Consider the following 14,356-nt stretch of genomic DNA (forward strand, 5'->3'; position numbering starts at 1 on the left):
AGCGCCGGGAAGGACACACGGCAGCTCAGGGCAGAGAGAGGCTGACGATGAAGACAGTGCCACCTGGAAGCAGGTCACAGAGGACGGTGCCCCCGCGCCGTTCGCCGGATGCATGACGAGCGTCGGCCTGCTTCTGTGACGCTGCTCTTTGAGACAGACCCAGGTCTCCTTTCTAATGTGTTGCCAGCCCCTCTGGAACCCGGACACCCCTGTGGCTCTCCCCCCTCACCTCCCACAACTAAGTCCCCGAACGGTCTCCTCCTCTCCCCTGTGAGCCCCAGGCAGTGCCGAGAGTCCCCCAGGATTGTGCCTGCACCCCTGCCTGTGGCCCTGCCTGCTCCCTCTGGCAGGTGGACGGATCTTCTTAAGAATGTAAACTAGGTAGGGGCGCCTGGGTGGCGCAGTCGGTTAAGCGTCCGACTTCAGCCAGGTCACGATCTCGCGGTCCGTGAGTTCGAGCCCCGCGTCGGGCTCTGGGCCGATGGCTCGGAGCCTGGAGCCTGTTTCCGATTCTGTGTCTCCCTCTCTCTCTGCCCCTCCCCCGTTCATGCTCTGTCTCTCTCTGTCCCAAAAACTAAATAAAAAATGTTGAAAAGAAAAATTTTTAAAAAAAAGAATGTAAACTAGGTAAATGTCCTTGGTTTCTAATAAGACAACGTCCTAGCTTGCTCTGCAAGTCCCTGATCTGACCTTGCCTACCTCCTGTGCTTTAGTTTTTGGGTCACTCCCCGACCGCCAACAGGTGGCCACCCTGGCCTTCTCTCAGTCAAACAGGACTCAGATGCGGCCCCACCCCTAGGGAAGGCCCGTGACCTTGGGCTCCCCCTAGTCACTCTCTGAGGGGGGTCCTGTTCACTTCCTTCGGAGCACCCGTCACTACAACTGGTACTATTATGTGTCTGCCGGTCTCCCGGATGCACTGTGGGCTCACAAAGGACCCCATGATCGTTCTCCTAACAGGTGCCCCTGTGCTAACGAGACCCACCCAGCAGGCCTGAGGCAGGGGTGCGTGCACCGTGGGAGAGGGAAGAGCAGGGGGCGGGGGGGGGGGTGCCCGGGGCTTCCCGGGCAGCACTTACTTGCTGACAGGCCGCTGCTGGCGCTCATGGAGCGACCGGGTTCAGGGCGGGATTTGGTGATAGACGGAATACTGACCGAGCCACTGAACACGGTCCGACTCTCCTGAGGCCGAGGGTTCTGAAAACAAAACAGAAAGAAAAATTCTTCAGCTGGAGAGAAAGTGATTTTCTGCGGAGACGTCTAATTTTCACTCTAACTGTAACAAATAAACGATCTTGACCTGGGGTGACACAGAACAAGGACCCGATTCTATGATCCCTCCTGCCCACAGAAGTACTAACCCCTAATGGAAGCCGACCTCCCCCCAATCGAGGGTAAGTGCTCGTCCTTGTACTTATGGAAACGGTTATCGGCAAATAAGAATTCTTTTTGTTGTGAGAACAGTAAGTAGAAGTTACATGGTTAGAAGTGACAGTGCGGTGCAGAATTATATGGACATTTGCAGACGCCCGAAACGGAGGTTTTGCAACGTCGGCGACTTTGATTGGCGGGACTGCACTAGCTGAATGGAGCGAGCCCACGCGGAGCCAGGTCACTCAAGGGTACGTTTTTCTCAAGTAAGTGCTTTCCCGCGTGGTAGGGGACGGGCACGGGCACATCCCCACGCCCCGGCGTGCTGACAGAGCGGGGCCAGGAGTCACGGACAGCACGCCTGAAACCATCGCAGCCGGGGCGAAGTGCTCTGACTCGGGGACACCGGTTTACAAGGTTCTCCATCAACTTATGGAATGATTTTGGTGTCCCAGGTATTAAAGTGGGCCAACGGGTGCTCTGAAAAGTCATACGCGGCCAGAGAGGAGGCGTGAGGGGCGGGCCGTCTGAACTCGGCCGAGCACCGAGAGCCCTTGGCCGCCTCGAGGGACCCGGACGTTTGAGAACTGGAGAGGTGTCGGGGCTGACACCTGAGGGAAGGTTAACGTCAAAACCACTAACGCCGGGCGCAAGTCTCAGCAATCGGGCAACACGCTGATGTGGCGTGAGGAGCTTCGAGTCACGGAGCCACACACACTGGAAGTCGGTCGGCTGGCTGGCCCCAGACTCAACCGCCGCCATTTTGGTTCGCGTACCCAATCTGCAAAGTCCATTTAATTCTTAGTGTGTTATCTGTTCGAAGCAAACGCTTTACCTTTTTTTCTCTAAGAAAATAAAACCCAGCGGAAGCAGGGCCAGCGTTTTAACATTCGCGCACACAGAAGCAAACCTCTAGACGCCAGTGACGTGCACACGAGGCAGCAAAGGAAGGACCGAGAGGTGGGAGAATCAGTTTCAACCTTTACGTGTTTACTGCTTCTGCTAGAAACCTCAAGATACCTTGGGGCCGTCCTTTCCTACGGAACAGGCCTAGCCTGGAATAAGTGGCAAAAATCAAGCCTGGAAAAACATACCAGTTGTGCAGTCACACCGAATGTTGAAGTCACAAAAGACTGACACACGGAAGACACGTTTTGTGAGAAAAAAAATACAATCCCACAAAAAAAGCTTATCGTTCAGTCATTTCAAGTTCACTTTCATTCTAGGACGGAGACCTAAGCTACTGGTCTTTTTTCATGTGCAAATACTCTTTGGATTAGGGAAGACTTTCACCGACAACAGTGTTTCTACTTGCGGAGGACTGACCTAAACAACGTTTCTGTCATCTTTCCTACGAAAAATTCTTGGCCCGTCAGTTTGTGCAACATTCTTCTGGAATCCACTCCCTGCGGACTGCTGACAAGCAACCCAAGGCTGATGTTTTTTAATCACAGTTCATCTTCTAGTTTGTCAAATAAGATATTTACATGACATTATAGCTTAATGACACTGACATTTCAAACATTATAATTCAGAGTAACTGTACAATGCAAACAAAAATACAGAAAGAAACTTCTCACCCTACGGTTTTCTATGCAAATAAAAAATGGATGTGACTGTTTCTCTGAGTCAGAGGGCACTGTGGGACAAGGGTTTGCATGACAGAACCCGAATGTCGTATTTGTAAAATTAACTTGAGAAAACGTTACTGTGAAGTTAGCACAAGCGTGTATTTCTTTCTTTCTTTTTTTTTTTAAGCGTGTATTTCTTGAAGGAAGGTATGGAAAAGCTGTGCTAAGGGCCACCCGGCTACAGAGATGCCAGGCGGCATCCAAGGGGCCGGATCCAAGGGGCCGCCAGCAGGGGCCGCACTCCTTCCAGATAGATGCTGCACACTTTGTGTTTTTTTCTTTGATTTAGCTGTCATATCTTGGATCCTGGTTGGAATTAAAGGTGTATCAGTATCTAAGAGCCTAGTAAGATCACCTTCTTTTTGGAATTTTTACTGTTACTCGTTCATACTATTATAATTTTTACTTGGGACATTTTTAAGCTTTTTCAAAACGGGGTTTATTGTAGATAAGAGGCCTGTGGCTTGGTCCTACCACAGACCTTAATTAACCTCACTAAATCGAAAGAGTTTTCTCTGAATTGAACCAGATTTAGGGTAATGTGCTATAAAAAAAATTCAGAAGTTGTGGGACTCCTTTTTTAGTTTAACAGAATAAAGACCCACACGGGGACTATTTCTATTGATGGCATCTGTAAAGGGACATCATGATGGGAACATCTATTAAACATAAACCCCAAAAAACCCCTCCAATACTGTTTAAAGAGTAAAAGTGAAATCCTCTCCAGGCTTCATGCTTCTCCTCAAAAGAAGAAACAAAATAGAACTGGAGGAGGAGGAAGAAGAGGAGGGGGAGGGGGAGAGGTCTGGCAGGAGAGAAGCAGGAAGAACATTCACGAAAGGAAGCGCCCTCTGCGGGTTACTTATCAAGCTGGGAACAGGAGGTCCGCACACGGTTAGTGGTAGTTAACACCTGACTCGGCCGTCCATACCCTCAGAGTCATAAAGCTGGGTGTACCGGGGGCAGAGCGTAGAGACGGGGAATACTCAGGGTTTATGGAATCAGGAGAGAGAAATTTTTCAGCGGAATTAACAGTCATGTGATAGATGTGCTCAAAGTTGGTCGGAGAGGAGATGAGGCCGGAGTGAAGCGAGGGCGGATAAGGGAGGCCTGGCTATCAAAACAACAGGAAGAAGAAAAAAAGTAACACGGTAATGAAAATGGATTCACTGGTTCCACGTGACATTTCAGACAGCACGCATGCGGAAGGCACGACATCGACATCGCTCACATCAGAACTGAGTCCTTAAGGAAATACTCTCAGGCCTTAGAAAGTTACATTTTGTAATCCTCCTGCCAGTTCCTGGAACGTTCACCTTGTACAATTATTCTCCTTTATTACCGGCAGCAAGTGCACCGAAACCGGACTTTCAGAGTTCAGTTCAGTGTTTTCTTATGTGATAGAATCAAAACCTGGCAAAAACACACCATCAGTAAGGACAGAAAGAGCGAGAAATGGTTCAAGGTGAGCGAACCCACAGGCAGCCTCTCATCAGAACCGCTAGCCTGTTTTCTTTAGAAACCTAACACCATTCCCTGGAATTTACAGACTTGCACGTGTGTTTGCTTTCCCCGGTCTTGTTTCGGTGACCCTCATTAGCGGTGGTGACTCCCAGAAGCCCAAACCTGGCTCCACTTAGCCACCCAAAAAGTCAGGTTCGTTTTTAACAAGGGAAAAATCCCGTCCATGTCTGGGCCAGCATATTAATAAAATAGCAAAGATAGAGAAAAAGCTTTTCTAACCGAAGGCGCTAGCATATCCGGTTGAATGGCTTCTGAGTGATGGTGGGACAGGTCACTCAGCACCCGGCCACTTTCTCTGAGGCCATGTGGTCCAGGGGCCGGTGGGCGGACAGACCACTGCGGGGAGAAGCCCCCCGAACCGGGATGAACTTGCTTTGTTAAACAAAATCTGACAGATTATGGAGACTTAAAAAAGAGCTCCTCTATGAGACATTGTTTTAAATTTAGAGATGTGAGTGAACCAGCACTTTCTAGAGTTATTTCCAAAAAGGAAAAAAACCCCCTATTGATGTAAATGTAATAACTACTCAATAGAGCTCTTGGGGGTCACTGAACCAGAAGAAAGGTCATGTGCCAAAAATGAATCTGCCGGAGGTAGAATATTATTCTTGTGTTCACCGGGAGAAATCCCTGCCCTTTACTGGCGGCACCCCACAATGACAGAAGGAAATGACAAGGAGCAGCCCGTATTTCTAAGTCATCTGTGCCGCTTCTCCTCTCGGCGCGCTAGATGTGCGTAAAGGGCTCACATCCGATTCAGGAGAGAAAAGACTCCCTCCTCCTGACACTCTCTTCCACATTCAGGAGGCAAACAACCCTATATCGGTATCAATTTTGGTACAAAGGAAACAGAACTAAGTTTCTAAAGATCTCCAATAAACTCTCTAAGCTCGTAAGTATTTCCCAGGAAAGCAGCACTGATATGAGAAGTGAAAACAGAAAAATGTCCAGGGTGCACGCTGCTCTTGGCTCGGATGGCAGGTGGCTTTGGTGCCCGAAGTTCTTGCACGGTAACGGTTGATGAATTTAATTCATCTTAAGTTTCGGAAATAGTTCATTAAATACAGATAATTCCATCTCAGTGGAAAGGACATAAAACCTGAGAACATATTAAAATATCACGAGCTTTTCAACAAGCATTTATGTGTATACACGGGTACACGATCATCGTTAACTTTTTTCAGACCTGCACACTACTGCGTTCTTTCCCAGTGTCTACCCCAAGACAAACCCAGGTCTGGGGGACAGTGTATTAAAACTACTGGCTGGGTGATGAAATGGACGTTTACAACAGCCCCAGCTTGTATGTCCCTGGCTGGTAAAAGAAAGTCAGGTGGAAATAAAATAAGGCTAAGACACAGGTTTCAAAAATTTGCACCAACTTTTCGTCCAGGAAACACAAGGTGCTTACATGGCAAGAAAGGAACGGAACACACATTAAAAACTGGACCACACTGTAGGACAAAGAGGCACCTGTGTCCGTGACAAAAAGAGCCCACAAGGCAGTCACGGGTTAACACAATCAGTGACGACAAACGCTAAAATGAAGAGGTCTGATGGGAATACATGACCAGCACAGAAGGCCACACGTCATGGAGTCAGGTGCGGGGAAGAATCTCCCGGAAACACTATCGGAACTGGTTTTGCTCAGTCATTACCACCAGCCCCTATTTCAAACAAAAAAATGAAGAGAGATTTCTTTTACTTGAAGTGCTGAGGGGGTAATGGGAGATGATGCGCTGACAGAGAGTTCTTAGAGTGTTTGAAATCTGCTATTTCGATTCCATGTGCTTATTCGGGGGGTGTGATGGCCAAGTCCTCCTGTGTAGGAAGGCCTGAAAAACTTCTAGAACATCAGCAAACTGGTTTTTCACCTGATGGAGGAAGGCTACGAAGCAGAGGAATATTTTGGGAACTTTGTGAACCCCTGAAACTCCTTCACCTTAAGGAATGCTTGATGGCACATTAAACTAGATCACCTAGCATTTTTTCCTGTCGGTGATAAGATATTCGTGTCTCCTGTCACAGCAGCGCTGGCAACGTGGCGAGAGGACAGACTCCCTCAGAGAGAGCCTGGGTCCAGATTCACAGTCTGAACGCCACCACCAGTGATCAGAAGGGCCGTATGAAGTTTTAATAGTTTGCTCAGGTACCGTGATACCAAAATGCTAAGTATGCACAGAGCCTGGAAAATTCCTAATTCCACTAGTATTCTTAATTTCAACATAATAGGTCCAAGAATCCAATCTTCACGTGACAAACCAGTCTGCCTATGTTGTACTTTTGTGTGGAAGACGGGCCAGGCAACACGTGTGTAATCGGGGAAAGGAAAGAGATTTGGTTGCCCAACCAGGCAACAGGTGTGACCGTTAACGACCGGGCCGACGGGGTTCTGTGCAGGTGGGAAAGGCCGAATATCTGTACGGAACTGCCGAAGCTGAGTGAAACGTCAGCATTTGGTGAGCGAGCTGTGGATCCCGGTGCAGATCCTCTCCCGACCCGGCAGTGTGCTCCATCAGCAACTGGATGCGGGGCGAGTTTACGGGGTGTGCAGCTAAGAACTGGATCTGTCTGGTTCTCCACAGATGCCCAGCCGCTGTGTTTTTCTCCCGCGCGTCGTATGCACAGAGCGCTACGGGGACACAGCCTCTCATCGTCACGTTTGCGTATCCCGTTAAGCCTACGTACGTGTGTGGGCACGCACGCGTCCGCGTCTTCTCCCCCTCTGCCCCACTGGTAACCCCGCTCCCGTCTGCCCTCCCATTTCTCTTACCATGGGCAGGTCTTTTAGGATCTGTATCCCATCTCCTGGGCCCATGTGTGCTATGTGGTTAAAATTAGTTGGGTTAGAAATTAATTTATTTCTCATTTCTGGATCTCGCAGCATCTCTCTGTAAGATAAAACACCCGTTTAGACACTTTTTCTGGGCTCGATCTCATTAACTTTAGAAAACAATGAGGCGTCCTTTATTTGTTCACAAAAATAAAACTGTGAAATCAAGTTTAGCCAGGACAGAATTAACAATAAGATACACTCAATTGAAACTTAGAAGCTTTTCTTTTAAACACAAGATCTTATGCTTTTTGGTGGGAAAATAGAGAGGGTTCTCTCAGTACTCACATGCCAAAGCTCTATTTTACAGACAGTCCTGGCCATTTTCTGCAGGCCTTTTAAAATCACTGATAACACTTTAGAGATGTTTTTACCCGTAACTAGAAATATTACCAGCCCACTGGCTGTTTACTCTCGAAGAGAATGGTTAATCTGAAGTTCTCAGGCCTGTGCCCGTGTGCTACATGCAGCTAGGATCTGTTTTACGTTGAGCAAAGGCTCACATTCTAAAAACCGCAAGTATTTCACACACACGGAGAAACGAGCGCAAACGCGGTGCTTCAATCCAGCGCGTACATTTGGAGAGTGTTAATCAAAATCACACTGAGAAGCACGCTCGTCACTGTGGTGTGTGACACCACAGAGGGATGACAGATTTTCAGAGACCCCATCTTCCTTCCAAATCACTAACGCTCCGTCACCCACCAGCCCCGCAGAGGCCCCCCGCAGCCCCGACGACGGGCACGACCCCGCTCGCCCCCCTACCTCCTCTGCTGCAACCTCTCGTCCTCTGGGACCCGGAAGGAGTAGCGTCGCTTATTGTTAATATTTCTAACCATCTGCTTCCGACTGTTATCTGATGTTTCGGGAACCACCAGCTCATCCCCTTCTGTTAAAAGAAGACAAAGACCGGTGGCGTTCTTTGAAGCGCTAAAATGCTTTTTATCCGTTAATCTCCGAGACAGCACAAACGGGAATCAGTTGTCCAACGTACGCAATTGGCATTTTTAAATGATGATACGGTAAGTAATAATTCAAACGGGACACATGTACACAGGGATACGCCAAGATGAAACCTAGCTTACAAAGTATATTTTCACTTCCTATCTGATTACAAACATACAGTGGTCCAATTCTAGCAGAAGAAAAGGAAAATGCAGTTGCCTGGGGGTCCTGTCGCCTTGTGCCCTCCCCACCCCCCCATCTCTCTATCCTGTCTTCTCTCACCTTCCAGGTACTGGTTCCAATGGCTTAGGGTGTTAAAAAAAACTCCTCCCGTTACGCTACACAATCATCAGGCATAAATGGTAAAGTATTCACGTAAATGATCGTTAAAATTCTTTTTACATAATAAAACATTTCCTTTTGTAAGATCCAGTCTGCTAGATGTGGGTAAGGACGAAAACCTGGGCTCCCACCAGCTTCCTTTATTAAAGGCAAGACTTTGTTGCTGTTTCTACCCCTCTGATCTTGGTGGGGCGAGGATACTTAATCGTATGCAGCTGGCATCCGGTTTCAGCGTTCATAAACCTAGAAGTAAACGACCGTCCGCCAAGGGCTCCCCGGACATGCTGAAATTTGTGAACACGCTCTAGGAATAAAAGAGACAGCTGTGTTCACACAACACGAGGGACGCCATCCTCTAAGGAACAGGAGAAAAGCCAACCCGGAGAATTTTTAACACCCACAAAGCCGAAGTGAGGGAAAGGCAAACAAAGGCCGGGGATTAGCAGAAAAGCAGTATTCTTCTCATATCCTGATAGGGCAGCTTCATCAGCTTGCTTTCCTAACTACTTGTGAAACACGATTTTGGAACGTGAGAATCGTGCAGCCGGGATGGGTCTGGGTCCCGGTGGCAGCGGGGGACGTGGGACAGCCGGAAGGAGGACAGCAGCAACACTGAGCCCTGAGAGAGGAAGGCCAGAGGCAGCCAGAGAAAAGGCGAGGGCCCCTCCCTCCCCTTCCCAAGGACAAGACACCTGTACTGAAATCCTGCCAGGCTTTCCCTCTCCAAGCCCGCCCCGCGTCCAGCCTAGGGCAGGAGGAGGAGTGGAAAGAGGCGGAAACACGAGTGGAAAGAGGCTTTATCCTACAGACGTGGACTGGGAAACGGACACGTTCTGTGAGCATCACGGCCACACACGGTGAGAACAGGTGCAGCCGATCCTACGTGAATATTGTGACTTCCTCTAAGAAACAGACACAAATGAAGTACAGGCCCTGGAGGTGGAGAGGCTTACAGCTCAAGTGCAGAAGCTTCGTGGCGAAGCCATCGCTGAGTGGCGATCATTTCTAAAATCCGAATCTCTTTTCTCCCGTCGCGGTGGAATGTCCCCAGGCAGGACCTCTGCTACAACCACCAGTCTGTCAGCCAAGGGCCCTCCAGGGCCGAGCGACCTCCACGTGACTGTGGACACCGCCCACGCCCTCTGGCTCCCGTGCCCCCTCTGGACTCTGGCGGCCCTGCCCGTGCGGCCACGGGCACTTGCCAAGTTCTAGGCCCCGGGTGCTCTGGCAGATGATGTACTCCTGAAGTCCCCAGTCAGAGTTCTGCATGAATTTTCACAATTGCAGTGCCATAGACTTGGGTTAGATTTTATAGCATTACTAGTACAGCAAATGCTGCTTTCAGCCATACTTTCTGCACTTAATTCAGGACTCCCCAGAGAAATCAGGTACGTCAGCAACAAGTATTTTGTGTACATAGCTAGATTAGACAGAACGACTTTCTATCCAGACATTTAACTGAATATATTGAGACCATGATAGTAGCCAAGGTCACAGACTTCGGAGTGAGAGGAACCTGGGTTTAAATGTGGCCTCTGCCACTTATTATTTCCGGGCAGTCAGCTCAGAGAGAGTATTTCCTTTGAAGCTATCGTATTAACGTTATATTTTCTTACCTGCCATCTTATTTTTGAAATATATTAATCTAATTGTCTCCAACCCTAAAAGGTTTAATGATCCTTCACTGTTTAAGGGTCGAACCTAAGATAAGAATAAAAGAATAAAATTAGCATTTCAGTAAAACCCTCAAGTGGAACCATAAAACTTTAGGCCTATTTGTAAAGCACACCCTATTAAGACCTTCCATTTATCCATCCCCTTCAGAATATAACGCTCTCAGAAAATCAACATTAATTCTGATGGGGAAGGCATATAAAATGATGTAATTTTAACAAAAAGTTATAATGACAACATTCTAAAGAAAGAATATTCTGGGGGGAAAAAGTAGAAATACATTTAAATCTTTTAAAAAAATTTTTAATGTTTATTTTTGAGAGAGAGAGAGACACACACACACACACACACGCACACACACACGCACACACACACAGAACTCGAAGCAGGCTCCAGGCTCTGAGCTGCCAGCACAGAGCCCGAAGCGGGGCTCGAACTCACAAACCAGAAGATCATGACCTGAGTTGCAGTCGGACGCTCAACCGACTGAGCCACCCAGGCACCCCTAAATACATTTAAGTCTTAAATTTGACTTTTTAAAGCCATTAGTGACTAATTATACTAAGAAAATATTAACACAGCTACTTTATGAACCTGAAGTGGGACTAAATGTCCACATATGATGGGGATGGAACTGTATCACCGGGGAGGGGGGGCTGTCACTAAGTGGTGACAGAGCACCTGCTCATGTATGTGGCACAGAGAAACGGAGTCCCCACCTCACACCACACACACACACACACACACACACACACACACACACCCACCCCTCAACTCCACAGGTTCATGACATTAATGTAATAGGCACACCTTTCAAACGTTTGGAATAAAATACAGATCATGTCTTTATGACCTTGAATTACGAAAGAGTTTCTTAACAGAAAAAACATGATGACATTAAAATTTAGAACAGTAAGTTTTTAGCAAAATAATTTGTCATTATTTTATCAAAATATATGCTTGGCAAAATACACCATAAAACTAGGTCACAAATAGAAAAGATTTACCCCATCCCTCCCTTTCCCAGTATTTACAATATATAAAAAATTTCAATAAATTAATAAGGAAGAACAAACAGAAAAATGAGCGAAAAGCATGAGTAGGTATTTCATAGAATTTAAGAACGAATAAACATACAAAAGATTCTCAACAACATAGTTAATTGGGGATGTGCAAATTAATGCTTCAGTGAGACAGCATGTTGTAACCATTTATAAAGGTTATAAAACTACAAATCCTGAGAATGGCAAGGCCAGGGAAGATGTGGGTGAGGAGGCACTCCGGTTACTGCTGGGGGGAGGATGAGCTGGTACAATTACTCTGGAAAAGAATCTGACACTATCTTATAAAGCTGAACCCCCGTGTTCCCCGTGCCCCATCAATCCCACTCCTGGACACGTGACTTAGAGAAACACAGGCATCGGTGTTCACAGTAGCAAAACCTGGAAAATAATTCATGTGTCTGCCAATCAGACGATGGAGGAATGAACTGATCTAGTCACTCAAAAGAATATTTTATAGCGGTGAAAAACGATGCACTATTTACAGCACACGTAATCACACAGACAGACCCTGGAATATGCATGAAGGAAGGAAGGCAGAGAACACACAGTGTAACATTTTCACAAAGCTCAAAGGCAGACAGAACTGAACAATACAAAACCAAACAAGTGTTTAGGAATATTTAAATATGCCAAAAAAAAAATCTGTATTTTAAGAAAAGCAAAGGGATGATACAGGCAACATTCAGGATAGTGATTTCCTCTGGAGAGGGGCTGGGGGGTGGGATAAGGGACAGGTACGCAGGTAGAGGCAGGGATGTTGGTAATATTCTGGCCCTGAGTGAGCTGTTAATAATTATCATGCTTCACAAAGCTCCTATTCTTTCATATATACTATACGATTTACATGATAAAATGGAAAATAAATGTAATTAGCCCCCAAATGCAAACCAGAGGGCCATATTTTGGGTGCTTTCCCTGAAGTGGGAGTATTTCCAAGAGTTTTCACGGCTGATGTCCTTAGGCATTGGGGCGGACCTTGAAATCTGACCTTGGCTACTTTCTCGTCCCCCCCCATAAACCCTGCCCCCAGCGGACGATGCAAGCTACGCACGTCTATGTGAAACTTACTCCTCACCCACACAGAACAGTTGTTGCATGCTTGTAAAAATTCTCTGTTGTCACAGGGAAAATCATGTTTTATGAGGAGCATAAACACCTTTATTTTTTAACGATGAGATACTTGCACACATTTGGGCTCTCAGTTTAGTCACTTTTCCAGCCTGTGGGGTCTGTCTCACAGGATTACCACCTGCACGCCACAATGTGAATGACAGCCACAAGGAAGAATGAGAGGTCCCCCCCCCCCCGATCCTGAAGCACGTGTGAGGTGGAGGATACGCTCCAGTCTCTCGTTACCACGATGCTCTCACGATGACGCAGCGAAACACGGTGACACTGAATGTGATAAAAATACTATGGTGTTGAGCTACTCATAAAATTAACCAGCTTAACTTCTGCTTCTACTTTTTTTCTCTTAGCAGAATCCCAAATTACCAACTGCCAGAAAACGCTCGAGTAGCGAAAAGGAGCTAACTGGTCCCATCAGTGGTTCACTCCACTCATTAGTTTGCTAGCCCATTTTTGGCGTTAAATTACCTTTTTGAGTGGGAGAGTCTGAATCCATTCCATGGAGTTCACATCGAAGATGTCAACTGCGTTTTCACTGTACACGGAGAGATACGGTGCATTGTAGCCTGCGAGAAGGGAAGGAGGGACAGTGGCTAATTACTTCTCTCTTGCTCTCGCTCTCTCTCTCTCTCCAGAGACTTTTGACTTTTTAAAGCCATTAGTGACTAATTATACTAAGAAAATATTAACACAGCTACTTTATGAACCTGAAGTGGGACTAAATGTCCACATATGATGGGGATTCTCCAAAGAGAGAGAGAGAGAGAGAGAGAGAGAGAGAGAGAGAGAGAGAGAGAGAGAGCGCACGAGCACGAATGCACGTGCAAGCAAGCCTGGAAGGGCAGCAAGAGAGGGAGAGAATCTTCAGCAGGCTCTGTGCTCAGGGCAGCCTCTCATGAGGGGCTCGATCTCACGACTCTGAGATCACGATCTGAGCTGACACTAAGAGCGGGACGCTTCACCCACTGAGCTACCCAGGCGCCCCGCACTTCTCTATCTAACTCTTCAACACAAAACATTCTGAAAGGTCTGTGCTACATAACTGTAGAACGGAATCCCACCCAAATCCTACTGTGTCATGCAGTAGCCGCATCCAATCATTTGGGAACAGGATATAAATCATAAACGAACAGTGGAGACGCTACGGGTCGGATGAGACGGCAGCTACAGGACATGAGGATTCATTCGTCTTATGCCGAGGGCGAAACGCTCCCTCGTCCAATGCTAATTCTACGAAGGGACGTCCTCACGTCACGTTTTAAGTACCTGATTCCTAAACCAGTTAAGCTACTGACAGCGAAACAGCATCGACAGTGACACGAGCAGAGGGATGAGATGATCTACCTAAGATGGGGTCACGAATCGAATTACCGCCCACACTACCCATACGACCCGGATACTCTCACTCTGACTCCGCACGGAAGTAATACTTTGTCTCGTTACCCGACTAGGTTACGAGACAGCCTTTATTCTGCATACGACACCACAGGTACAAGTACATAGTGTAGAAAAAAACAAGACTTTAAGAATAGATAGGGCTGGGTGGGTAGGATTAGAAGGATTTTTTTCTCTTTTTTTTCTAGATTCTCTCACTCTTCTGTAACAAGCACACCAGCCTCCTAACTCTTCTCCCACTGAACCTCTAGGCTTGACGGTCTCCATCCACCATCCCTCCTCATGGGGGCCAGCGGAAGAGGTTTCACGCCTCCTGACCCCAGTGCTCCCCCCACCCCGTGTTCTGAGATCCACCCTGTCTGGCCTCCGTGGGGATCTCGCTCTATTTCCTGGATTCGCCGCACACTCGAGCTTTCCCCGGTTCCCTGGTTCAGCATTCACACACGCTC

General features: G+C 47.4%; 1 protein-coding gene across 16 annotated transcripts in view; it reads right to left on the reverse strand.

The window, feature by feature from the left end:
• Positions 1-14,356, reverse strand: part of CDC42BPA (CDC42 binding protein kinase alpha) — a 316,161-nt gene that overhangs the window by 7,962 nt on the left and 293,843 nt on the right. For 10 of the 16 annotated variants that reach the window (XM_058700191.1, XM_058700187.1, XM_058700186.1 and 7 more), the window contains 6 exons: positions 12,981-13,078; positions 10,263-10,347; positions 8,125-8,248; positions 7,300-7,417; positions 3,934-4,116; positions 1,080-1,197 (listed from right to left, as the gene is read on the reverse strand). In XM_058700191.1, coding sequence (XP_058556174.1) covers positions 1,080-1,197; positions 3,934-4,116; positions 7,300-7,417; positions 8,125-8,248; positions 10,263-10,347; positions 12,981-13,078 — 726 coding nt within the window. The remainder of the gene's footprint in view (positions 1-1,079; positions 1,198-3,933; positions 4,117-7,299; positions 7,418-8,124; positions 8,249-10,262; positions 10,348-12,980; positions 13,079-14,356) is intronic. The other 6 variants (XM_058700194.1, XM_058700193.1, XM_058700192.1 and 3 more) reach the window with 1 other exon arrangement.

This window comes from Neofelis nebulosa, chromosome 15 (genome assembly GCF_028018385.1).
Source record: "Neofelis nebulosa isolate mNeoNeb1 chromosome 15, mNeoNeb1.pri, whole genome shotgun sequence".
Classification (NCBI taxonomy): Eukaryota; Metazoa; Chordata; class Mammalia; order Carnivora; family Felidae; genus Neofelis; species Neofelis nebulosa.